Here is a 24,748-nt window from a genome sequence, read left to right on the forward strand (position 1 = left end):
ACCAATCACAGCTCGCGCATTCTTCTGGACTGTGGCGAGGTCAAGGGGACGACTGAAGCTCGTGCTTCAGTCAGCGAACATTTTCTGGGTCGCTTTGTACCACTCGATCTCAAATTCTTAAGCCTGGGGACCTCTCTCAGCTCATATCTCAGGCCTGATTCGTACTAAAGGACAACTACCCAGTAACATTTGCATATATAAATGCTTAACATCCTCCCCACCACCACAATGTCACCACTTCATTAAGGCCATTCCCAAGCAACATTGGCAAGATAGTCTTCGTCCAAATCTCGCTTAAGCGCTGACGGGGACGCAGCCGAGGGATACGAGACCCGCTGCAAGTTTGTCCAGTCAGTATACCGTGAAATAAATAGGTACTGGGAACATCAAAACATAGGCGCACCATAAGAATTGTCAGTGCAGCACACCGGAGTCGCGGAGCTAGAAAGTTTCGATATCAGTGGCGCCACACACCTCAGCAGCGCGCAACACCTGCCAGCTACCGCCGCTGCCAACACCGACGACACTGACAGCAGAGCACGTCAACCCCACAAGGGCCGAGACGCCCTGGACGGGGATACCAAGCGAACCGAGGACGGTCGCGATGGTAGGGTCGGTCGCGCTCCCGACGCTGTTGCAGCACTGCAACTCGCCGGTCGGGCACTGGCTGGCGGGCTCGTTCGGGGCGTGGGTGGCGGCAGCAAGGATGGCGAGGGCGCCGGTAATTGCGAGCGAGAGCTTGGAGAACATCGTTACGGCTTCGGACTGAGGTCGTACTGCTGCTGAGTTCGACGAGATTGAGGCGGTAGCTGGGGCGCCTTTATACTTTTCAGATTGGCTTCAAGTTGTACGGGCCCGGGAAATCCAGGTCAGATGCATGCTCGTTGACGTCGGTGAGTGCGCACTCACCTCACATTCCGTCAATGTTCCTGGCAGACCACAATGTTGCGTCCATGCAGCTGACGGTCCCTTGCAGGCATTGTATAGCAACACCTCATCCCGGCACGTCGAAGTGGAGTGGCTAACAAAGCCACCAGTTCCGCCCGTTGAACAACAGCAGCACGCTGGGTCTCGTGGCTGCAACGGTGAGAGCGGTCACCCAGGGCGAGGATAATAGTCTGCGAAATAAAAACATTTCACGAGGAACGTTCCTCCTCACCCATCGCGCATCATCCCGACGTCGCGCTAAGCTGCGACGTCAGTAAAACAAAGAAATCACTGACCCACTGATCCCTCGAATTGCCTCCGTGTGGCAGTATGACAGTACCTAGCATTTAGACCCGGCAGGCTCTTGCCTGTATGTTTAGGTAATTGCTTGGCAAATGTGGGGAACAACAAGGCTTACGGTGATATAACTGGCAGTCCATCAGGCAGCCGTCAGGCAGCAGGATGCTAGTGGGTAATCACTAGCAGTCGGACCCGCTGGTACCGGTCAGGAGCATAGCATAAATCGACCGGTACACCCGTCCCGACCATGCCGCCGGAGGCGCTTGGAAGCCGGCTCTAAGCACCCAGGCAGGGAGAGTGCTGCTGGTCATGCGTGGGTCATCGCACGAGTTCCCATGTCCTGTCATGGTCCGCTTTCATTTCGCTCACCGGCGGCTGTTAGGAATATGTTCCATGGCATAGACAAGGTGATGGAGGGTCAGCGCTTTGAGTCGCACCGCGGGAGCATGCAGTCGGAGGAGATTATCACCGCGACAGTGGTGAAACCCCTTCGACAGCGTACAGAGCGATCCCCGTCGACGACACTCGTCATTCATCGTAGTTGAGGCCAATTACTAGAGTATAGAGTGCAATTTCACTATTGCCACCATGATGGTGGAGTTCATTTGAGCTAAACTCAGAAGCCTAACTCCAGTGGCTGTGTGATGTTGATATAATGACCGCATCAGGTTAGACCCTCTCCTCGTCTTAGCATTCGAGGCCTGAAGTTGAGTACTAGCGAGGATTGATTCGAACGTGCCCTCATGTCTTAGATCTTAAGTATCATAGCATGAGATATATCCAGTCAAGTAAGCGCAAAACGCTGATTCATTTGCCCACTGTCAACTCCCCTACACTCCGTAGTACGCTCGGTTTATATCTCTCATTTCATCTCTTCGTGCGGTACGTCACCCTCCATAGGACCTCACAATGGCTTATATCACAAATCGACCGGAACACAGCCGAGCGACACGAGACCGGCTGAAAACGGTGACGCGAGTCAGCAAATGTGGAATAGCAGAAAGCGTAGGCGCAAACCATAGGAATTGTCGGTGCAGCAGACAGGAGTCTCGGTGCTGACCAGGAGGCCATCAGCAATTATCCCGCCCATATCTCAGCAGTAACATACCAGCTGTCGCCGCTGCCAACACCGACGACACTGATGGCAGAGCACGTCAAGCCGACGAGAGCCGAGATACCCTGGACGGGGATACCCAGCGAGCCGAGGATGGTCGCGATGGCTGGGTCGGTCGCGCTGCCGACGCTGTTGCAGCACTGCAGCTCGCCTGTTGGGCACTGGCTGGCGAGCTCATTGGGGGTGGGGGTGGCGGCAGCAAGGATGGCGAGGACGCCGGTGACTGCGATGGAGAACTTGGAGAACATCTTTAAGGCTTTGAAGTGAAGTCTGACTGCTGCTGAGTTCGATGGAGTCGGAGGGCGTAGCTGGAGTGTCTTTTATACCTTTTTTATTCTCCTCAGGATGGCTCGTACGGCCCCGGTTAATCCTAAACACTTTCGAGAAAGGGTCAGCTGCATGATGGTCAATGCGTACTCACCTCTAGGTTCTACCATTGGGACAACGCATGCTCGTCCCTGTTCCTGGCTCACATACGCGTCTGTGACATTCGTACAATCGAGAACACTTCTGCGGAAAACATAGCGATACCTCATTCCGATATGTCAAAGTGGAGCGCCTGTCGAAGCTGAAAGTTCCGCACTTCACAGAACGGCAACGCACTCGGTCCCGTGGTTGTGTCGGTGAGAACGTCCGTCCTATGCGGGGATCGAGCGGTGCGAAGGAAAAACATTTCACTCAAGAACGCTCGTCACTCGTAGACAGCACGGACCCCACTGACGAAGGCAAATGGCAGAAGATTACCAGCAGGATGATGGCCCAAATACTACCGCGGCAGGACAAAGGCGCCCTAATCCCGAGCATCAGCGCCGTTTCGGGACGAACGTAAGGATGGAAAGCGCTCACGCTGGTACGACTTTCCTGCAGTGTCTGGACAGCAGTCAAGCTCGTCTGTGAGGGAAATTAGGCGAGCAACTCCAACAGCATATATGAGAGCGCAGCCCTCTGAGGGCGGGTCTGTATGCTGCACAGCGCGATACTTAGAGAACTGCTGCTGGTCATCATCAAGCCCTGCCAATCATCACCTTGGTTTGATTTCCCAAGGCAGATAAATGTTACCTTGGCGCTGTGGACCAAGTAGTGGCTATTAGTCATACGCGAGGGCGAACATTTGAGTGTCCCGCAATTCAAAGAATTATGGCATTGGTCTGGTGATCGATCTGCGTACTGTAACCGCGCTTGAACACTCCACCTATACATTGTGATTCATCTGCATGCCAGGTAGGTTCAAAAGCTAGAAGCAAGGTTACAAGGGTAGTGGGTCTCGTAGATGGCTCGTCTCTTAGAGCTTGCACCCTCGAGTAGAGTGGTTCAAGTTGAACAACCGGAAGGAAACATATTTCCTAAAAGAGCGATTCTATGCAACTACGTGCACAGCCACTTCCGTGCTTGCCGATGTGCCATCTGTCTTCAACTCCTGCAGTCCTCGGCGATCGACGCAGCTAAGCACCCCTCCTTTCTTGTGGCCAGCCAATTTCAGTGAAAGCCACTTTCCAACGTGACTGTCGAGATCAGGACCTCACGCTACCTGTGCCACTTCTGAGCGTTATCCTCAGTTTCGGCGAACACACGACCCCGGCCTTGTCTGGGTTCCAGTAGAATCAAACTGCCGTATCAACGGTGAGCTCAGCGTAACGGCTCAGGGCATGAGACAAAGAATCCCCGTACGGAAACACGCCTAGGGTCATGCATGTATCGACGTGCTCCGATTGCGGAGTCAATTTAAAAGCAGGTCAAACCGCCTACCTTATAACCTGCGTAGACGTTCATGCCACGTCTCTCTGTTCTCTGACGTCTGGGGCTCAAGCGGACTATTAGGCCGGTCTGTGTTCTCCGGGCAGCGTGACCACCATCATACATGATAGGAACACCGCAAGAATAGCGGGTCCGACTCGTAACCATTTCACTCGCTCTTTCTCGTCCTGATTTTGAATGTAGACTCGGGGACCTGCATCTTTCTCCCGCACAAAAACAGCGGTATGAAGGAATTCGGCTCATTGAACCATTCCGTGACGTCTGTGGCGCTCTATATTGATCGCTGTATTCGCGAATGTATGGCGTCCTGCAAGGGTCACGCTCTCAGCAACATGAGCCCGGATCCGAAGATTTGTCTGCAGAATGGTACTTGTTGCCATGCACGCGGAAGGCATCTGCAATCGCACCACTTAGAAACGCCGGGATGTGGTATTACTATTGAATACCTTCGTACAACCACAGACAACTTGGATGGGGTCACTTGGGGATGTACACGGAGACGAAGTCCTGACTGTGACGGTGCGGGTGGATGGCATGTCTCGATTAACAGTCCGCTGTTCTATACTGTGGCCGAAAGGTATAAAAGTGCTGTTAAAGTGAGTGTGCTCCTCATCGAACTCACAACCGAAGTACGACTCAAGTTCTTACCATGTTCTCCAAGCTCTCCCTCGCTGTCACCGGGGCTCTCGCCATCCTTGCTGCCGCCACCGAGCCCGCTGGTCAATGCGCGACCGGCAACCTGCAGTGCTGCAACAGCGTCCAGAACGCTAGCGATCCCGCCGTCGCCACCATACTCGGATCGCTTGGCATTGCAGTGGGCAGCATCACGGGCCTGGTGGGCTTGACCTGCTCTCCCATCAGCGTGGTTGGCGTTGGAAGCGGTGACGCCTGGTATGTGGACATTCTCGTTGTCCATGTCTGTCCAGTGTACTGAATATAATTTTCCAGCAACGAAAGTCCTGTGTGCTGCACCGACAACTCTTATGGTAGGGCATTTACTAGGGCGAATGGAGTGTCAGCATTCCGGCCGCATGCTGACTCGCTCAACTTAGGTTCCCTCATCTCCATCGGCTGCGTCCCGGTCACTCTCTAAAGTCGAGTGAACTGCAGAATTCATCTACAAGGGACGCTGATGGACTTAGCTATTTCGTGGAGCCCGGAGACAGACCCTGATGCGTCGTATAAGGGGTTGTAGCCTTTGCCAAATATGTAGTGCTCATCGAAATGAATTTTTTCCTGTTTTCGAATGCTATGTGCGGTGTCGGAAGTGCTCATGCTCTCAAATCGACGGATCGTCGATCTCAGTGTATCTTCATCTGAACTTGACGACCGAGGTTTACTGCAACTTGAATGTTCGCGCCAGTCCTGAAGAGTGGCTGTGCAACGAACTCGTGGAGCTTGATTAGGAAATCGGTGTTTTGCCGCAGACCTAAGAAGCCAGCCCGCTTCAGGCTCCATGGACTGACTATCTTAACGGTCTATGGCATGAGGAAACACAGATATTACCCCATGGAGCGCTTCGCTCAGGTCGGTACTGGGTCAAAGTGCGGAGCCGAGGTGTGTCCGCGATCAAGGTACATACACCGCTTCCACCCTCTCCCCTCTGGACGTCCACGAGTCCCGGATGCGCACCAACAGGATGTCAGTGCTGTATTACATGCGAGTATCTTTCTGCCTGGGACTCCCCCGTGCTAGTTCTTAGTCACGGTTGGGTCCTGCTCGTCTACATGAAGGACGAAGGGCTATTAGTATTGCTCAACCCCAAGCAGGAAATTTCGCTCGGTATGTGCACCTAACTCAAGGACGGATTCATCAAATTTCCCTCGTTCTGTCGTTACTGGTCTCGGACCAGGGTATTTCGGGGGTGCTTCAAGGCCAGGAATATCGGTTCTGTTCTCTTAGTGACTCAGTTGGGTGGGGACCATACTTAGGTTGGACTTCACAGCTCTCGCACCAAGCCCTTGCTGGAACCGTTCGGGACGTTTCTCTCCATATCAAAGAACAAAGGGGAACCCTTCATTGCCCGGCGGGACCATGCACCATGCGTCGCGAAATCACTGGGGTTACGCGAGGTATGAGCCAACGATCATGTCCTAATACACTCGGGATAACCCAGGAATCCGCGTATACCCAAGGCGCATCACGGCTTGGCGAATTATAGGTGACAAGTGCCACCGACATCAGCCTATAGCTACGTACTGATGGCCACCCACTGACAAAATGCCTAACCTAGTCGATCGAAGAAGGGCCCCGCCTGACTCGTTCGTTGACAATCAGAATTCAGACCCGAGGCAGCCATTGGCTGGTTGGTAATGCGAACGAGTGCCATCCTCAGGCTTGGGCCGTACTGCCTCCGTCCGCCCTTGCTGGTCTGGCTACAGAAACCTCCTGGGCCCACAAGACACATTCGCTTTCAATAATGTATTCGGGTGGCGTTTGATGTCTCGTGGAGGGTTTATTTCTTGGGAGCAAGAACATGCCCAGGAACGTCCAGTCGTTCCCTGACAAAGCAAGCTGGCGGAAGGTCAGACGTGTAATAGGTAAGTCTGGAAAGACCCGCACGGGGGTTAGGTTCTCTTTCTCGCGGCGCCACGTCTGGCCATCCTAGCGACGGACGGGTGGCAGGATACGTTACCGTAATGTGAGTAGATTCACGACTTCCATTTTTTTAGCAATTGAATTAAATGACGTCGACCCCGTGTTGAAGTCAAGCACATTGACGGGATACCTTTGTTGTCGCAGGTAGGGCGGTCAATTTTTTCAAATCGGATGTGATCCCATTTCTTTACCCTCCTTCCCTGGCTCGGGACCACGACTGTGATGTCCGGGTCCAGTGTTATGAAATCCCTCCCTTGGTCAATGTCAGCGATGACGGTGACGCAGCGCAAATGTCATTCTCATTGAGCGGCACCAGTAAAGACCCGCTGATACCGCCCACTCGCCCCAAGCCGCAAGAAAAGGTATAAAAGCCCCTCACCCAACCCTCATCTTCATCGAACTCAGCAGCAGTCCTACCCAGCACCCAAGCCTCACAAACACCGACATGTTCTCGAAGCTCTCCTTCGCAGTCGCCAGCGCCCTCGCCGTCCTTGCGGCCGCCACCGGGACCGAGCCCGCGGGCCAGTGCGCGACGGGCAACCTGCAATGCTGCAACAGCGTGCAGAGCGCGAGCGACCCCGCCGCGGCGACGCTGCTCGGGTCCCTCGGCATTGCCGTGCAGAGCGTCACGGGCCTCGTCGGCTTGACGTGCTCGCCGATTGGCGTGGTTGCGGTTGGGAGCGGTGATGCCTGGTGCGTGGATTCGTTTTGGTGGGATGAGTGTGGTGGGCTGACGTGCGCACTTTGTAGCTCTGCGAACCCTGTGTGCTGCTCGGACAATTCTTATGGTGGGCTGCCTCCCGGGATAGGGTGGCGTTATACGTATGCCTTGATTGCTGACTCGCTTCGTGTAGGCGGTCTCGTCTCCATCGGCTGTGTCCCGGCCACCCTCTAGGGTGGGAGTCAATGTACAGGCACAGCGGCTTGGAGAGCTGGTCAATTGCAAGGTGGCGAGATGGTCATTTATTCGGACACGGCGGAAGATGGTTGTGTAGGACCTGTTGTTTCTGAATATTACTTGCTGTCGTGCTGGAACTCTTTTGCGTGATTCAGATATTTGCTTTCTCACCCGGCAACTGCACTAGTGCATGCTCTGCCATTAGCGCGCACACGCTTCGTATACCATTATCTACGACGCTAGGGACTGCCCTTCTGTGTGCCACTCGCGAGTCCCCCAGCGAAATTTCACGGGCGAAAATACGTCACGATTTATAGAATATTCTGAAAAGAAAATCGTTCTGTGGGCGGGAGAGGCTTACAGGCAGCAATTGATGAAACAGGGTATTGGATGATGACGTTGTATGTATGAACGATCGAAAACATGAAAGCGTCAGAGCATGTGGATATCTTGCGGACGATGCATTGTGAAAGTATAATGGATGATCGCTGTCATGAGAGGAAAAGAAATGAACTATGAAAGAACCAGCCGTCGTGTGGGTAGCATGTGAAGCACAGAGAAGCTCTGCAGAACAAAGTTGAGGACGATCGGGGATCTTCCCCTCTGCTTCTTCAGGCCCGATCGCACAATCTAAATCCATAAAAGGGAATGGGTCTAGGCCGCAACGCCGGAGCGCACACCGCCCCGGCGGGAGAGTCCCGAGCACAACGCCGACGCAGAAATGAGGTTGCTCAATTTCTCCCGGAAAGGCCCATAAATATGTCGCGGGCGGGGGCTGTGCCTGGCTTACTCGCGCTGAGAACGCATGCCCCTGCGGCGACGTATACACTCTCTTTGCACTCGGACCATCTCCCTGATACACTTGTGCAGTGCACCCGCGGGGCGAGCTAAAGCCTAAGTCCGCGGTGATCACAAACAAGTGGCTGATCACTGGCACACGCTGAGCGAATAAACTCTAAAGTCTTCGTGAGTTCTGCGTTCATATGGCCCCTTCACATCCTCGACGCGGCGCATGATCTGCGCACGACGCCGTTATATATCCGGGCCTGCATGCACCTGCGACGCGTATACTAACCGCCGTCAGGTCGCATTCTTGAATACGCTCGTTACCCGTCATCGTCTGCATTCCTTGGAAACCGTCAATTAAACATGGCCTACAACTACAAGTCGCGCACCGACGCGCCACCTTTCCTCCGCTTTCCCACCGCCGACTCGCCCTCCTCCCACGAGCACTTCCTCAGTCCATCCTCCGAGCACCGGGTCCGTGCGCACACGCTCGCGACATCGTCCACTCCCCGGCGTCCCCCGCTGCTCTCGATTGGTTCTTTCCAGTATCTCCCTCTCGCCCCGTACCAGATGAGCCCGGATCGCTTCTCTCCTCCTGCAAGCGACCTCCTTCCCGACGACCCCTTCGCCAGCCTCTCCCCTGGTCCCGAACTCGTCACCTTCGCCTCGGCGAACCAGTCACTTGTGTCCCTCGTCTCTCCGTCCATGTCGACCACCACTCTTCAGCCTTTGTCGAGGTCGCGCTCCCCGACGCCCACCTTATCGCGTTGCTCGAGCCGCGAGGATGCGCCTGCTCCCAGGACACCCCAGTCCGTCATGCCGCAAACAAGGTCGTCCCTGTCTACGTCCGAGTCAGGGGATTCGGGAGACTACCCTAACGCAGTTCGCCGTCTGCCCGAGCTGCTCAAGTCTGCCCCGAGTACGACATCCCTGCGGTCCTTTGGGAAAATGAGCAAAGGTAATATCCTGAGGAAAAAGGTCCGTCTTCTAGTGGAAATCCGCATCTTGTCGTGTCTGACGATACTGCTGCATAGCTCAAGAAGGTCGATCCGCCGCCTCTGCCTTGGAACGCATCCGTCTACTCTGACGGGTCCGATGAAAAGGCCGACCTGCGTAGCCTGCAGTCGCGCACCGCTTCGCATGCCGCTCAGCGCCGGCCGTGGTATAACCGAGTATTGTCGAGATCCAACGCACCGGACAAGGCTCACACCAATATATCAGCCCGACACGAAGTCGCGCCCGCCGTGCAGCTCAGGCCTATATCCAGGTTCGACGTAGACTTTGATCTCGAGCTCGACTTGAAGACTTCGAGGATGCTTGCTTGACCTGGGGGAAGTGCGATAAATGTAACAATCGGTTGGGCGAAGGTGGGAGGAATCTCTACATCCACTCGGGTGGCCTTGGCTGACGGATGGTTTCCAGAGTTCATCGAGTTCGCATTGTACCTACCATAATTTATTTGTTGTACATTGTTGTACTCGAGATGCACCTTTGCGAGTGTTTTGCCGTCCCTTTCATGCGTGATATTGGTGCCGTGGCTGGTCTACCCGGAGTTGCCATGCTCGCACCGCAATGGCAGTAACGACCCGGAAGCCCATAGCCAGACCTGTCGGTCATATAAGCTGGCAATAACAATATCGGACCAGGAAGACGTAGGCGGACGTTTCCACGCGATCCCCTCCCGATGTAATGTAAGTTCGAATTCGTGGAAGGTGAAAGCGTGAGAACTCTCGGCAGGCTGAACTCGGACTGACACAGTCGAGCATGAAGTGTCTGAATCCGTTTCACGTCCCATTACGTATTTCCACATGAACTCACCGCCAGAGGTGGGAGACTATATAGTACATGTACAAGTAACAATATCCACGCAAGTGGTAGCCTAGCAATCGAAGAACAAACCGGCATCTTAGGCTGCCAGAAAATATTAATTTGTCACTACAGACTCGCCGACCAGCACCATCGAACGCCCTGCTATCATAGCGTGGGCCAAAATGTCGAGGACGATCTCCTTCATTTTTCTCAATCCCTGCTCTGACAAGATGTCCACATCCCACTCTCGGCGGGAGCACGCGCGACGAAGGCTCGGGCCGTCGCACGGTTGGGGGTGGGGTGGGGGGATCTCATACGACGTCGCATCGCCGCCGCAGTAGACGCGCATGGAGGTGCCGAGGAGGCTGAGCGCTGAGGCTCCAGAGGCGCCCGGGAACGGGGCATTCGTCGAGCATCAGCGCGTAATGCTCGCGCACCTGTCCGCGCGGTAGCGCAGTTCTGCGCATGCTTTTCGCGCCCAGCGGTCGTCCTGGAGAACCGGTTTGCCGTCCTTGTCAAACGTAACGAAAACGACGAAGAATTGGAAGGACTCCCCGAAGTGGTAGTTCAGGAGCTTATCGTACGGCCCATAATAACGGTTTCAAAGGTGTTTTTGGCGCGAGCGCGTTCGGAGATGGTGAGCAAGCCAGCCGACCAAGCGGTATCTTGCCTGAAAGGCATGCTTGGGAGAGATGTGGCCGGGGAACGAGAACAGCACAATAATATGTATTCGATGCCATTCTTTACCCAAAGCGTAGTGATGTCATATATTATCTGATAGAAAGCGCTAGAGGACAAGAGAAGCAACGTTCAACGCAACAAGAGTTCCAGTCCCAAGCCAAGCCAAGGAGAAAAGATATCGATGCTATGATACAGTATAAGTAATTGAGACGGTCTGGTGGAGAGAGAACTAAGACGGTATGCAGGTAGTCCACGGGAAAGCGGAGTGCCCCAAGGAGAAAAGTGAAAACTGGAAACGAGCGGCAGTGACGACGACAATGCGAGTCTAAATATTATGCTGCGGGATGGTAGGCGTGCAACAGGTCCACTGGTATTGTATTTGTAGTGTTGGGTAAGTGCGTCATAATGTCGTTCACCAGTCATCACATATTCTATCCATTACTAGAGAACATGTCAGTCGACTATTCGACCGCATCACCAAGGAAGCTGCTCACTAAGAGTATCAGAGGGCCAGGAATATCCAGAAACCGATAGGCTGTCATGCACGGCAGCAGAGCGCCGCCCAGAACCCTTTCTTCCTACCTTGGCCGTGGCCCTCCTCATCTTGCTCTCCAAGCCGCTGCATCTGTTCGCCGTAGGCGCCCACACCTCTTGAGCCAGGGTGAACGCCGGTCCCAGTGGTGGTCCCCTCCCTGGAGTTCGTGCCCGCTTTGCCTTGATTGCCATACAGGTAAGCATCGTTGCCATTCACAGCAGGGTTGGACCCGTTTAAGTTGCCATGAGACCCACCAGCGCCAGGTATACCTCCGGGCATGGGAGAAATCGGAGAGTTCCGTCCGTATGTGTTCGTACGGTACCCAGTAGGACTGGGAGCGGTAGCATAGGGATGAGGCGCAGATAGACCGTTCCCTGCACTGTCCCTGTCTCCCCGGGATATCTGCTGTTGGCTTGCACGTCGACTGGCGGGTGCTAAGGGCTGCACGCTAACATCTCCGCGAGAACCGGTTCTGCCCTCATTGGTCGCAGGCCGGCGGCTGCTTCCCTTCACATGAGCAGGTGCAGGGCTAAGCATAAGTGGTGTGCCTGGTGAGCCGTCCTGGACTTGCTGACGAGACATTCGTCTGTGCGCGTGATCACGATCACGGTCGCGTTCACGGTGCCTGTGTTCGCGGTGCTCTCGAGGTGAAGCATGCGCATGCGCCTGAGCCAACGCTTGTGATGACTGACAATTAAATCAGCAAACGAAGATAAAGGGACGAAAGAGGTCTTACACTGCTGGCTTCCCAACCCTTGCCGCCATTCAGGAGCATCCAGTCATAGACGCCGTCGTCCTGCTCGCCAAGGGTCTTAAGCACCTTTTGGAAAAGGCCGCGCAGGAAGTCATAGTCCGGCTGCTCTTCGAAACCGAGCTTGCGGACATAGTTCATATAAATAGCAAATTGCTCTGCAATCAAGATAATGAGCCATATTTCACAGTTACGAGGCGTTACGACCGCGCCCGTCAGTCACGTCCACAAGAAGTGGGATTCCAGACACGCTTCTTGTCAAACCAGATATTAGAGGGAGTGTCTCACCTGGGAAACCTTCACAGAGCTCCTCGATAGGAGTACTCTGCTTTTTCTCGCCGATCTTCTCGTACTTCTGCTTGTTCGTAGCAGCACGAAGTCCTTGCCAGGGAAGTCCTCCTCGCAGGAAATACATGAATACGTGACCGAGAGACTCTAGATCATCACGCCGCGACTGTTCGCGTCCAAGGTGGGTATTGATAGACATGTATCGTGCAGTGCCGGAGAGTGACTTGCGTTCGCGGTAAGGAATATGTTGCTTAGTTTTGGGGTCGCGGTAGTGCTTCGCCATACCGAAGTCTGCAAAATCAGAGCTGTCAGTCCGGATGGCCTGACTTACGTCAAAAAGGGAACGGTGTAAAGGAAGACGAAAGGAGGCAGTGAAGGAGTAGTCCATGCGACAAAGTGCATGTCTGGCGAGCGACAGGCCTCGCCGTGCAACAGCCTATATGTTACCCTCATCCGCAAGCCGGTGGCATGGCCACGTCAAAGGCAGGGCGGTAGCCAAACTAGAAAAAGGCGAGTGCCGACTAGCAGTGTCAGGTAGGCACGCACCGATTATATGGATGACATTGGCGTTCTTGGTGCCGGGTACACCAATGAGGAAGTTATCCGGCTTGATATCCCGGTATATTAAAGACTTGTCATGAATGGACTGGACACGAGTGATCTGATAGGACAGGAAGAGATCAGCAATGCAGAAGATGCTGTAAAGCCAGCGGAAAGGTGCTGTGGATGCTGTGAACGGCCACAGGGAGGCGAAGGGCAATTCCCCGAACCTCTGTATCTCACCAAGAATACCAGGAAGACGGGAGGAGTCCCAAGGAACGTGCTGGCCAGATAGGAGCAGCATGGCCTCTGCCGCCTTACGCTGGGGCGTATAACGGATATACTGAACGTACCATTTGTACAGCAGCCATGCAGACGGTCTTGATTGTGAACTTGCGTCCACACATATCAAACAAGTCCTCCAAGTTAGGCCCTAATAGGTCAATAACCAGAACATTATGGAGGCCCTCTTGTCCAAAGTAGTGCGCCTTGGGAACACCAGCTGGAACATTGGCACCGGATATTACGACATTAGACGCTTAGACAATGACACGTATGTATGGCGACGTACGGGTGCCATTGAGCGTGCGGTAAGACCGGTACTCGTCTCGTAATTGAGGTGCATCGGACTTTCGAGGTTCCTACGAGGACATGCTGAGATGTGAGTTCGCTGACAAGCGGGTGACACTCACAAACTTGATCGCAACGGGCTCATTTGTGAGCAAGTTGGTCCCTGCGTGTTAGAGACATTTTAGACATGAAGTCAAGCCAGTCCACTGCTCTGATTACCCTCGAAAACAACTCCGAAAGAGCCTTCGCCAATCTTCTTTCCAACACGATAATGATTCCCCACAATCCCGTTTCCGGCAGCCGACTGGGATGAGTGCGGAGAGGAGGACGCAATTACGTGCGGGGTGGACATGGTGGTTGCTGTCAGACCCCGTCAGCCGGGAAAAAGGAAAGATATGCTGAAGAGAACGGAGGGGAGGGGGATAGAGAATAGTTGATGGCTCAGTACGCTAGCGAGCTGCCTGCTCCTGTAGCGAAGCCGCAACGGCGGACTTTGAATTCAGGCATCCGGCGCCCCACGTGGGCGCCTCCGGTCCGTGTCCTCGAGCTCCGCCACCGCCCTTCCTCCGTTCAAGTTGCCTCCGTTGGGAACGCCTCGTTGTATCCTGGCCTCTGTTTACTCTCGAAGCAACACTCTCGTGCATCTGCTCTAGCAAGCCCGGCTATCTTGGCTGAGGTAAAATGTAAAAGTCCGGGCGCTTTGGAAACAAGCTATCTACTCTATTCTGATTGATTAGACCTGCGCTGCACCTGTACGATCGACGCCCGTAGGCTCTGCTATGCTCTATGGTTCCTACGTCAGCTAATCCTCCGACGTGTGCGGCTGGAGCATTTCAGCGTTCAAGGCCTCGACACTCAAACAGCAGACCTTGGTTTACTAGTCAGACATACGGCACCACTTGTACTCACTCGTTTCTTCCAACGTAGAGTTTAGCCTGAAATTCTCGCGTCTGCCCATCGTTTGCTCATGGTTGCGCCAGGATAACCTGCGTCATGCCTTGTTCGGTTTCGTCAGCGCGAATCCTTGTGGTCTCTGTATTTCATCTGAGTCTCTGGATAAGCTGTTCGACTTTGAGACGCGTTTCAAGTTGCGTTTCAAAAACGTAAGGCCTTTCTGTCTCTCCACTTCTGCTTTCGAGGCCGTGTCCATTTCATGCATCGCACGGCCGCGATCCCAGTTGCATATATTGCATGTACGTGCGGTTTACGTGCGGCCCCAGTTGGTCCTGCTTGGTCTCCCGACTCGCGTCTCGTGTGAGTGACGGGTTCATGCGCAGCAAGTTTGCATTCCACAGTAGCGCAGTCGCAGGGATCCTGCAGCCTCTGTAGCGGGATAGCAGACCGTCTTCTTCTGCTGCCCACCTGGCTATAAGTCGTTTATGAGGCCGCTCTTATGCATATGGGTGGGCAAGTACTATATCCAGTATATGGACCGACCACTGGCTTCTATTTCCGGAAGTGGACTTCGTGATTGCTGACGAGATTCGTGAAGGGGTTCTTCCATGAACCTCAGTATTCGTAGCTCGTTTGTAGCCTTGACTATCCCCGATGAAGTTTCTTCAGCTCAACGAAGACATTCTAGCAGTTATCCTGCTTTTCGTTGACAATTCGTCAGCCAAGCAACTTTCGGTTACCTGTCAAGCACTATTCCCCCTTGCCACCTGCCATCTCGTCCGCGCGCCCGCGTTTGCCCTCCATTCGGATCAAGTCCGCGCGTTTAAGCGGTTCTTGCTGTCAGACCGAGGCCGGATATGGATCCCGTACCTACGACGGATTGCAATCAGCAGCGAAGCCTGCCACAAACCAAGAGGCCTCGGCTCCGCAGAATTTCTCTATGCATCACTAGACTATGGGTTGCCCTCTGTGCTGGCGGAGATTATTGAAGAAGCACGAAACCTTGCGAGGATCGAGCTCTCCTACACCGAACACTTGTTAGTTCATGGACCACGTCTCAGGCGCGCCCTAGTCAACCACGGTGGAATCGAGAGCGTAACCTTCAGCGATGCAGGCCTCCTTGCCAAACGTACTCTTTCCGGGATGTCCCGTCTTCGCTCTGTGTCTCTGTCTACCACCTATCCCTCCGATGTCGTTACGGTTCTGGCACCTCACGCATCGACTCTGCGCAGTATCTTAATTGTCAACACGAATCCCCGTGCCTCCGCCACGGGTTATGAAGAGGACGCCGAGAAGACTCGTGCGGAAGAGACGATAGAGGTCCCGCAAGATATTTCCTTTCCGAACGTAACCGAAATGTGGATGTACCGTTTGTGCATGTCTGATGAGGACTTTGCGCGTGTATTCCCCAAGGCTCGTCGCTGCATTGCGTGCCAGGTATGAATGTATTTAATATCGTTATGGTCCGGGAGTTCTGACATTTGTCCAGCCTGCCTGACCAGTGCAGCTGCCAGTTTCGTCTTACGTGTGGTCTTCTGTCTGCGTCCGTCGGAATTGCTTCGCTCATCGAGCCGTGCACCTACATCCCCGGCGCAGTATAATAGTGGTCGGATGTCTTCTACTAGCAAATGATGATGGGATACCATAAGAATCAATATGTTGATATCTTACAACTATTGACTTACTATACACTACAGAGCCCAGTCTATGCACAAGGAATTGGAGGATCGTCTACACGCAGTATGTAGTATGTACTCTTCAGAACTTCACGATTGCACGTCCGGTGACGTCATTGAGCTGTGACGTTATACATACAGTAGTATCCCAGCCACAAGCTATTTGTACTTAACCTTTCGCCTTACCAGTATGATGTATACATATCCACCTTTGAACAGAATTTCTGTCAGTCCTCGTTCCAACTACGATGTCGGCCGAGCGCGCAAATAAGAAAGGCCTCATCCTCGCCGTCAACGCGGGGTCGTCATCTCTGAAGATTTCGCTCTTTCGACTTGCAGATGCCTTCGTGAAGAGCAGCCGCCTTCAATCTGGCATCGAGCCAGTGGAGTTGATCCTGACGTACTCTATCACGAATATCACAGCGCCGCCAGCAAAGGTTTCCCTTTCTTTTGCTTCTGACGCCTCCCAGAAGCCCATCAAGAATCAGGAAGTCGAGGGCGTGAAGGATCATTCTAGCGCGTTTGAGCACTTCCTGAAGAGTCTGAAGGAGCGAGGCATTAAGCAGGAAGAGATAGTAAATGTATGCCATCGTGTCGTACATGGAGGTGATTACTATGAGGCCGTGGTTATCTCAGACAAAACATACGACCATATTGAACGTTTGACGGACTTAGCGCCACTGTGAGTGACAAGGCCAGCTATTATGATCAGCGACTATGTTCTGATCGTGTTATAATACAATCAGGCATAACGGCTCTGCTCTATCGGTTATACAAGCATGCATCCAACAGCTTCGCAACGCGAACTCGATCGCGTACTTTGACTCCTCATTCCACAGGACGATGCCAGAGCATATAACCAGCTATGCCGTTAACCCCAAGGTGGCAAAGGAACGAGGGTTGAAGAAATACGGCTTCCATGGCCTGAGTTGTAGGTACCCTCTCCGTCAAACGTCAGCGACACCCCCTCACGGCGGCTTTTCCACAGATGCATTCATTCTGAGGACGGTAGCTAACTATCTCGGGAAGGTGCGTGACCTCTATTAGCGTGTATTCTCGGTGGGATAACTCTCCCCCCTCTTCAGCCCGAATCCCAGACGAACATAATAGCGGTTCACCTCGGCTCTGGCGCATCTGCCGTGGCTATCCGCAATGGGAAGTCACTCGACACTTCTATGGGTCTAACGCCACTGTCTGGTCTACCTGGAGCCACCAGGTCCGGGATGGTCGACCCAAGTCTGATTTTCCACTACACCAACAAAGTGGGGAGGATGTCTCACAAGAAAGAGTATCAAGCTGGCGTGGGCGTGACTGAAGTAAGCATAGCACTTTCATGGTACTTACACCGTTGGCTGAATAGGTGGGCGTAGGCCGAAGAAATCTTGAACACCCAATCTGGATGGAAGGCATTGACGGGTACGACGAACTTTGCTGAGATCACGAGCTCGGATGCGCCCTCTCACAAGCTGGCGTTCGAGCTCTTTACCGATAGGATCCTGGATTTCATCGGTGCCTACTTCGTGAAGCTCGGCGGAGACGTGGACGCGCTAGTCTTTGCAGGCGGAATAGGGGAGAAGAGCAAGGAACTGCGCGAGGCAGTCGGCAGAGGAACCGAGTGTCTGGGACTTCGAGTGGATCCGGAGAAAAACGGTAAAGTCGAGGATGACGAGGACGCCGTCGTCGTGGATATTGGTGTCGCTGCGAAGGGGCAGCCGAAGAGGGTTCTGGTCTGCAGGACTGACGAGCAGGTGAGCATTCTAGTGAGCAATGGTATTTATGGGGTTGTCATGCTCGCATTTGCAGTTTGAAATGGCTCGGGAATGCGCTCTGAGCGAGAAGTTCTGGGAGTGAGTCTGGCCGAAGAATCACGGAGGTCTCCTGTATAAATAGTCATGGAGCTCAAGGTGAGTAACAGGTCCAATTGTCGAAGCCCCAGCAATCTTATGTGATTGAATTGAAGTGGATATATGTACTGTAGGATGAATCGGGAAGGCCAGGAGCTCAGAGAGTCCGTCTCCGTGAACATAGCTTCACTCAGATTTTACGGACAGCTGGGCCTGTAACGGACTGCGGCATCTGTGCGGCGGAACGGAACAAACGATAATTCAATACATACTGCTCATATTGGTGACACTGCTTTCAGGGGCATATTGGCGGTTCCGCAGTTCACCATTGACAGTGGGATGACATGAACCTGCATATTCGACAGTCACGAGATGGTAAGAGTGCACTAAAGAGTCTTCCTCAGCCTCAGCCTCCGGAGCTCTCGCATCTGTCAACATCAGACGCGGTACTGTATACATGCATATGATAAGAGTGCCGAAGTATATCTTGAAGCATAGCGGTGAACCTGAAGGCCATTCTCTCCTCTTGATTGCACCATTCAACTGCATAGCTCACCCTCAATTTCGGCCCAAACGAACATGCCATTAGTAGAGCTCGTCTTCCAACCCGACAACCCATGCAACACGAACATATTCTCCTCTCGGTCCGGGGACATCGACGACGAACCGCTGTATACGGTATCAACCGATTTCAGCGGTAAAAACCCCGTAACGTTCGTCAAGGACGCCTTGGGGAGAGTGCTGGGGAGCGCTGAGTGGCGGGATAGCATAAGAGGCGACAAGATTACTTTGGGAGAGGGGGCGAACGCGGTAGATGCGACGGGCTGGTTGAAGAAGAGCATGGTCCCTCTGAAAGAGTGCGGATCCTTGCAGCTTCAGCGGAGTGCGGTTTCGGCTTACACAGGGCGTCATGTAGTACAGTGAGGTTTGAAGATGGACGAGGGGGCAAGTACAAGTGGAAGGGCAATAGACCGGGCCTGTCTTTAGAGGTGAGCCAGTGGACTCAGTTATCTGCACCTGAATCCAGAAATCACCCCATTTGCCATGACGAAGTTATACGCCGAAGACGACAAATCACAGCCTATCGCACGCTTCCACAAATCCCGGACGGACCGGACGACGTCACCACCTACAATGAGTCCCGCCAAGCTAGTCGTGTCCGACCGGGCGCAAACGGTTCTGGACATGGTGGCGATATCGTTCTTGTTCCTGGAGAAAAACAGGAGGGTGAACGATAGAGCGTCGCAGAGTAGGGCGGACGCATTGGGGACGCGGTTTGGGGCGGGAAACATAGGTTGATTGACTTGGGGTGCGTGAGACGGCGCGCGGCAAGGTTGAAGACGATAGAGCTCCAAGTACATGCGTATGGCTGCTTAATACCATCAACGACTTGACGCAACGTATGTAGGCCGGCCGCCGCTTCCATGAAGCAGCTATCAGCCTTGGGCACGGTCAAAGCAAACTGCTGGATCAGATTTATTCCGTGCTAGGGTTAGGTCGAGATTACACAAGCCTGGCCGATCAGAGTTTTCGTTCGTTTCGGTAGCTTAGCTTTGGGGCACGGTAGCCGGTATCAGGGAAAGAATACTGCGGTAAAGTGTGCCCACTGATAGCCATTATGGAGGAGGGGGTGGACCCTTGTGGCTAGATTGCAGCCAGCAGTCAGGACGCTGTGGATTCTGGAGCAACGCCCATGGAGTGCAACCGGTCGGCACCACCAGCGTATATTGAGTAATGTCTTGGGGTTACGCCAGATAATTGAGTCGGCTTTGAACTGATGCTAAACGACTGAGACTGCAGTACTACGACTGTCGTTTGATCCACGCTGCCCAAAATGTCAGACAGGAGGTTGAGCAAGGTCGGAACGAGGCTGGCGCTTCTAGTCGGGATTCAGGCAACAGCTTGCTTCCACTGGTCAAAAGGCTGAAAGGGGAGTGCGCAGGTCGTCCCAGGCTGTCATCCTAACGGAAGAATGTTTGCGCATGTGAGCGACCTGATCTGCAGTATAAAGGATGTCGAGAGATCCGAGCAGTACATAGTCGAAGGGCTTTATTTAGTCAGGGCGCAGAGCAGTGCTTGTTATGACGCCGCAAGTTTTTTCATCTCGGGAGGCCTGCTTCCATGTCAGATTCAGACAGAGATAGAATGCACGTTCGTCCGTCCTTTGCGCGAGACTACATAGGTATATCCAAAGCTGCAGCCTGTTTGACAGAGGCTCCGGTGAGGAGGAGCATCGATGTCGCGCCAGCCCGGTCGGAATTTATTGTATGGGAAACGAGGAGCGGGTTGAAGTCAGTCGAAGCTAAGTAGTCCAAGTCGGACGAACGTGCAGCGGGTCGGTGCCTGGAGCAGGCCGGGGGAGGAGCGTGGGCAGATCCGAGAAGCACACGGAGCCACAAGATAAGGCCCCGTCTGCTCTCCCCGCCATCAATCCATTCCCCTGCCTTATATAACCGATGGCCCGCCAACAGCGCCTCCTCTGTCTCTCCCCGTTCTCGAGAGCTGCAAGCCATGGCCAGCACCGTCAAAAGGTCGCGTTTGTCCCAGATTTCCCTCATCTTTGCGTGAGTCCTCGTGCTTCGCGTTTGTGTCGATTTACTGAACCGCAGTCAGATGTGGGACGGCGCTTTTCTCTGACGGTAAGCATCCGTTATCCTGCAAACTCGCCCAAGCTGACATTGTGAACAGGCTATGCCAACAATATCATTGGGAGCGGTAAGTTGCAGCCTCTCCAGTTCGCGGTACTCAGCGCTGACTGCCTTTTGGACGTGTCAAGTTAACACGCGTCAGTACATATGCTCTGCTTATCTGGGACCCTCGCTGACCATTCCGTTCCTCAGTGCTGATTCGTATCTATGGTGCGGACAAGATTTCAGGACACAACTACAGCACCACTATCAGTAGTCTCGCGTTCGCGGGCACCATTGTCGGAATGCTCACGTTTGGCTACCTCTCCGACAGGATGGGCCGTAAATTCGGAATGGTCAGTCTTCTGTCCGCCTGATGAGTTCGCTCACCTGAACCCACCGGATTTTAGATGCTCGCTACGGGTATCGTCGCCGTGTTCTCTGGTCTCTCCGCGGCATCAAAGGGCGCAAACGACAGCCTCGGCGGAACGCTCGCCATGCTCAGTGCCATGCGTTTCTTCCTCGGTATCGGTATCGGGGCGGAGTATCCTTGTGGATCAGTCGCGGCTTCCGAGCAGTCTGAAGAGGAATCGATCAGCAAAAACGCCCAACACCGCTGGTTTGCCCTGGCCACCAGTACGTGATCACCCGTCGTGACTGCGCCCAGTGCTCTGATAAGGAGCTGATAGATACGATGATTGACTTTGGCTTCGTCGTTTCTTCCTTTGTGCCTCTGGTCCTGTACTGGATGTAAGTCGCTCGCATCTCGCGTCCGCTCCTCTTACAGAGCAATACTCCCCAGTTTCGGGCCCCATCACCTACGCGCGGTTTGGCGTCTCTCGCTTGGCCTGGGTGTCATCCCGGCGTTGCTCGTGTTCATATGGCGTCTGCGCATGGAGGAGCCGACAAGGTACAAGAAGGACTCCATGAAGCGGGCAAAAATCCCGTACTGGCTCATTGTAAAGCGCTACTGGAAGAGCCTAGCCGCTATATGCATCACCTGGTTCATTTATGACTTTATCACGTCAGTATGACTTTTCGATTCTCTTTGGCCTGTGTACTGAACGATACTGTGATCGCAGGTACCCAGTAAGCTTGAACCGCTGCTGATCGCGTCTAGCAACTGACCTTGCCGTCAAGTTCGGCATCTACTCAAGCTCCATAACAAACACGTATGTTCTGCTATACTTCGAGCCGCGTGCCTTCTCTGACTTGGTGCAGTGTTACTGGTGGTTCGGAAGCTCTCAGTGTCGTCTTCGGCTGGGGCGTTGTTATCAAGTACGTTCTGCTCACACTGTTAGGCTACACCCATTCCTGACGCTCTATGCTTCCAGCCTGTTCTACATGCCCGGTACGCAAAGCTAGAAAACTGGCATGCGTTAATGTGCTTCTGACCTTAGACTTCAGGGACTATCGGCGGTGCCTTCCTTGTGGACTACCTGGGCCCCAAGTATTGCCAGGCCTTCGGTCTGATCATGCAAGCCATCATCGGCTTCATCATGAGCGGCCTGTACAAGCACTTGGTCAACCATATCGCAGCATTTGCGGTACGTCTTTGCGTAGCACGTTCCTTTGGTCTATATATCTCACGCGTCTGCTGTTCGGAAGGTCGTATATGGTATCTTCCTCAGCTTTGGCGAAGTTGGTCAGTGCATTCGATACCCAAATGCTATAATGTCGCTAACGGAGCCACAGGTCCTGGCAACTGCCTCGGTTTGTTGGCCTCGAAATCTGGCCCCACTGCTGTCCGTGGCCAGTACTACGGCATCGCAGCTGCTGTCGGTAAAGTAGGAGCCTTCGTCGGCACCTGGGGTACGTCTGCTCAGATCCGGCTGCTGGCGTGAATTGTCCTGACCCTGAAATCCTTTTCAGCGTTCCCCGCGATCATCAAGGGTACGTGAACATTGTTTCAGTGTAGCCTTCAGGACGATACCCATGTAACTGATTCCAGATTTCGGTACTGGCACTGCCGCAACCACGGGTCCGTTCTGGATTGGCAGCGGTAAGTGCATCCACAACGAATTGCGATCGTCACAGAGGTTGCTGACGCGACCGGGATTGTTCCGTAGCTCTTGCCGTCCTGAGCGCAGCCATCACCTTGTTATTCATCAAGCCACTCAGTCACGACGGTATGCAAGAGGAGGACCGCCTGGTTAGTAGCTTCCCCATTTACATACTCACCCGTACATCCTCATCGAAATATCTAGTTCCGCGAGTACCTGGAAGCGCACGGGTACGATACCTCGCAAATGGGCCTTGGCGCCGAGTCGACCGTCGTTTCCTCCGCGTCAATGGAAAAATATGACGGGGAGTCGACGGAGAAGGCCGTCGCTGTCTGAGCCTCTTCTTTCGTCAAGTGCTGGGTGGTTGCTATATCTTAATAGTTGGATAAATTATGTTGTCTGTTGTAATGCCCTGTCATGAACCCTGTGACGTTCTTGTTTGTTTGTAATGGCCTTGCTTGATGGGTAGCCAGGATAGATAAATGATGGTCCCATAGAACGGAGTTCAAATTCGAGAGGCGTTGATTGATAAAAGAAAGTACACGCGGGGAATGGTGAATAGGTGGCGGGTGGGCTACTGCTGCATCGAATCCCCTCCCTTGCCCGTCTTTGTTAACTCCCCCCTGGAGAAATAAGATCAGAGACGAAGATACCAGGGCAAGACAGGGAGACGCACCTTAGCTGCACGCTGAAATCATCCTCGACATCGTCATCATCCCAATTGTCCTCCCATAACTTGTCTCCTCCAGACTTTGCCGCACCGGGAGCCGCGCCTCCCAGGTGAGCCAGGTCAGTCTGCGAGTCGTCCCAATCTTCAAAGATAGTCGCATAGCTGTTAGGCAAGGGAAATGGTAAGGCAAACAAGTGCATCACGTACCTGCAACAGCGAACTCCTCGAATTCATCGTCTTCCTCGAGAACGCCAAGGTGAGGCTGGCTTTCATCGTCCTTCGAGGGCTCCGGGTTTTGAGCAAGGGTATCTGCAGCCGGCTTTGACGTAGATGCTTCCGAGGACATGGTCGGCGTAGAGTGCAAGGCTGGGATAACTTGACAGGAATGAAGACGCGTCGAGGACGCGTCAGTTCGATGACCGTGGGAAACGGGTTATCCCGCCCCGCGAGTTGTGGTTTCAGCGGTGCCACACACTGCGGGCAGAGACCGATGTCCCGCCGGCGGGCATGCCAGGAACATCTCCCTGATGGGAGAACACTTTCCCAGAATGGTCCTTGCTGGACCATAACCTGGACATGAAGAATGTCCTTCGGGTGAACAAATAAAGGTCTGCGGGACATTTACTAGGGTCCCCAAAAATCAGGGGACATTTAATTAACAATGACCTTTCATTCTTTATGTCTGTATCATGTCCCGCTACGGAGCATCCTAAGAAAGTGTTCTCCCACCCTTGCCGTGAAAGATTACCTTGCGACCAGCAAGGTATCTCGCGCTGCCGGAATGCGTTCACTGTTTACATGTCTTTTGACTTGTTTGTATCTGTTGACTAGCCACTCAAGGCAACGATCACGCTTTCCTCAACATACGAGAGAGTTTGTGGCGTATCTGATCGTCTGGGCTCGCTACATGGTCTTCGTATAAGACGTCACTGGTTCGCTTCGGTCTCATCCTACGTTCGTCGCATGTCTGATGCTAATGATCGACTCTGGCCGATGCTATAGTGTGGTATGTTATGGTGCTCTTTCGATGTCCCTAGCTGACTTGTCCTTCGCCAACACAAGCACCTCTTCATTTCTGGCGCCTTTGGCGACTCAGATCTCAGACCCAGTGAAAACGTGCAGAATTTCCTTGAAATTAGAACCTATTAGTATATTTGCATGTATTTGCCTAACATTATTTCCGGCCACCTCGATGACGAAAGTCGCGCGTGACTTCGATTGTGTATCACAGCCCATCGAATGCATACGCAAGACGGACTCGAATGCACGACCGTGACGCTCGCAATACGTCCTGGATGGACTGACAGCTCGGACAATTGTCCGCGGCGCGTCTGTGCATCTAGCTTGAGTCTTGCTTTGGCTAGCCGGTGTGCGCTTTCGATTTGTTTTCAACTACCTGTCTCTCTCTAGTGGAATGGCTGGCTCTGGTAAACATGGCAATGGCACTACCGATAAATCTGGGCGCATATTTGGCTGTCAAGA

General features: G+C 53.5%; 11 protein-coding genes across 11 annotated transcripts; 7 read left to right on the top strand and 4 right to left on the bottom strand.

The window, feature by feature from the left end:
• Positions 1-294: 294 nt before the first annotated feature.
• Positions 295-750, bottom strand: GLOTRDRAFT_44122 (hydrophobin 2; the record flags this gene model as incomplete). Its single annotated transcript, XM_007869027.1, has 3 exons — positions 295-335; positions 404-441; positions 491-750. The coding sequence occupies 3 exons, from the start codon at positions 748-750 to the stop codon at positions 295-297; spliced, it is 339 nt and encodes a 112-aa protein (XP_007867218.1).
• A 1,396-nt stretch (positions 751-2,146) lies between these two features.
• Positions 2,147-2,589, bottom strand: GLOTRDRAFT_44256 (hydrophobin; the record flags this gene model as incomplete). The annotated part of the gene is made up of 3 exons (XM_007869035.1): positions 2,147-2,187; positions 2,245-2,282; positions 2,336-2,589. The coding sequence occupies 3 exons, from the start codon at positions 2,587-2,589 to the stop codon at positions 2,147-2,149; spliced, it is 333 nt and encodes a 110-aa protein (XP_007867226.1).
• Positions 2,590-4,745: 2,156 nt separating this feature from the next.
• GLOTRDRAFT_130577 (fungal hydrophobin) lies at positions 4,746-5,189 on the top strand (the record flags this gene model as incomplete). The annotated part of the gene is made up of 3 exons (XM_007869316.1): positions 4,746-4,987; positions 5,045-5,082; positions 5,149-5,189. The coding sequence occupies 3 exons, from the start codon at positions 4,746-4,748 to the stop codon at positions 5,187-5,189; spliced, it is 321 nt and encodes a 106-aa protein (XP_007867507.1).
• Positions 5,190-7,172: 1,983 nt separating this feature from the next.
• Positions 7,173-7,589, top strand: GLOTRDRAFT_14179 (hydrophobin; the record flags this gene model as incomplete). Its single annotated transcript, XM_007868973.2, has 3 exons — positions 7,173-7,387; positions 7,445-7,482; positions 7,549-7,589. Coding segments are annotated over 3 exons (294 nt in total), but the record flags the coding sequence as incomplete, so codon positions are not given.
• Positions 7,590-8,366: 777 nt separating this feature from the next.
• On the top strand, positions 8,367-9,919 carry GLOTRDRAFT_139552 (uncharacterized protein). Its single transcript, XM_007869317.1, has 4 exons — positions 8,367-8,558; positions 8,677-9,356; positions 9,413-9,745; positions 9,801-9,919. Exons 2-3 carry the CDS (start codon positions 8,742-8,744, stop codon positions 9,701-9,703), a joined length of 906 nt encoding a protein of 301 aa, XP_007867508.1. The 5' UTR covers positions 8,367-8,558; positions 8,677-8,741; the 3' UTR covers positions 9,704-9,745; positions 9,801-9,919.
• A 2,178-nt stretch (positions 9,920-12,097) lies between these two features.
• Positions 12,098-13,904, bottom strand: GLOTRDRAFT_43893 (kinase-like protein; the record flags this gene model as incomplete). Its single annotated transcript, XM_007869006.1, has 7 exons — positions 12,098-12,312; positions 12,443-12,733; positions 12,989-13,103; positions 13,336-13,484; positions 13,554-13,623; positions 13,675-13,715; positions 13,772-13,904. The coding sequence occupies 7 exons, from the start codon at positions 13,902-13,904 to the stop codon at positions 12,098-12,100; spliced, it is 1,014 nt and encodes a 337-aa protein (XP_007867197.1).
• Positions 13,905-15,100: 1,196 nt separating this feature from the next.
• On the top strand, positions 15,101-15,944 carry GLOTRDRAFT_130581 (uncharacterized protein; the record flags this gene model as incomplete). The annotated part of the gene is made up of 2 exons (XM_007869318.1): positions 15,101-15,883; positions 15,936-15,944. The coding sequence occupies 2 exons, from the start codon at positions 15,101-15,103 to the stop codon at positions 15,942-15,944; spliced, it is 792 nt and encodes a 263-aa protein (XP_007867509.1).
• A 426-nt stretch (positions 15,945-16,370) lies between these two features.
• Positions 16,371-17,973, top strand: GLOTRDRAFT_130582 (acetate kinase; the record flags this gene model as incomplete). Its single annotated transcript, XM_007869319.1, has 6 exons — positions 16,371-16,804; positions 16,869-17,053; positions 17,111-17,151; positions 17,208-17,438; positions 17,493-17,870; positions 17,926-17,973. 6 exons carry the CDS (start codon positions 16,371-16,373, stop codon positions 17,971-17,973), a joined length of 1,317 nt encoding a protein of 438 aa, XP_007867510.1.
• A 563-nt stretch (positions 17,974-18,536) lies between these two features.
• Positions 18,537-19,265, top strand: GLOTRDRAFT_44489 (uncharacterized protein; the record flags this gene model as incomplete). Its single annotated transcript, XM_007869053.1, has 3 exons — positions 18,537-18,823; positions 18,883-18,955; positions 19,020-19,265. Coding segments are annotated over 3 exons (606 nt in total), but the record flags the coding sequence as incomplete, so codon positions are not given.
• Positions 19,266-20,463: 1,198 nt separating this feature from the next.
• On the top strand, positions 20,464-22,932 carry GLOTRDRAFT_139553 (MFS Git1p-like glycerophosphoinositol and glycerophosphocholine permease; the record flags this gene model as incomplete). The annotated part of the gene is made up of 19 exons (XM_007869320.1): positions 20,464-20,530; positions 20,580-20,605; positions 20,655-20,685; positions 20,747-20,751; positions 20,807-20,949; positions 21,004-21,229; positions 21,283-21,343; positions 21,396-21,617; positions 21,676-21,682; positions 21,734-21,765; positions 21,815-21,871; positions 21,928-21,944; positions 22,001-22,140; positions 22,202-22,238; positions 22,289-22,405; positions 22,466-22,486; positions 22,545-22,595; positions 22,663-22,745; positions 22,801-22,932. The coding sequence occupies exons 1-19, from the start codon at positions 20,478-20,480 to the stop codon at positions 22,930-22,932; spliced, it is 1,461 nt and encodes a 486-aa protein (XP_007867511.1). The 5' UTR covers positions 20,464-20,477.
• GLOTRDRAFT_111579 (uncharacterized protein) lies at positions 22,702-23,675 on the bottom strand. Its single transcript, XM_007869321.1, has 4 exons — positions 23,474-23,675; positions 23,273-23,408; positions 22,801-23,219; positions 22,702-22,745 (listed from the first exon to the last, which is right to left on the bottom strand). The coding sequence occupies exons 1-3, from the start codon at positions 23,610-23,612 to the stop codon at positions 23,171-23,173; spliced, it is 324 nt and encodes a 107-aa protein (XP_007867512.1). The 5' UTR covers positions 23,613-23,675; the 3' UTR covers positions 22,702-22,745; positions 22,801-23,170.
• Between the last annotated feature and the right edge of the window lie 1,073 nt (positions 23,676-24,748).

Source organism: Gloeophyllum trabeum (genome assembly GCF_000344685.1).
Source record: "Gloeophyllum trabeum ATCC 11539 unplaced genomic scaffold GLOTRscaffold_00009, whole genome shotgun sequence".
In the NCBI taxonomy this organism is placed as follows: Eukaryota; Fungi; Basidiomycota; class Agaricomycetes; order Gloeophyllales; family Gloeophyllaceae; genus Gloeophyllum; species Gloeophyllum trabeum.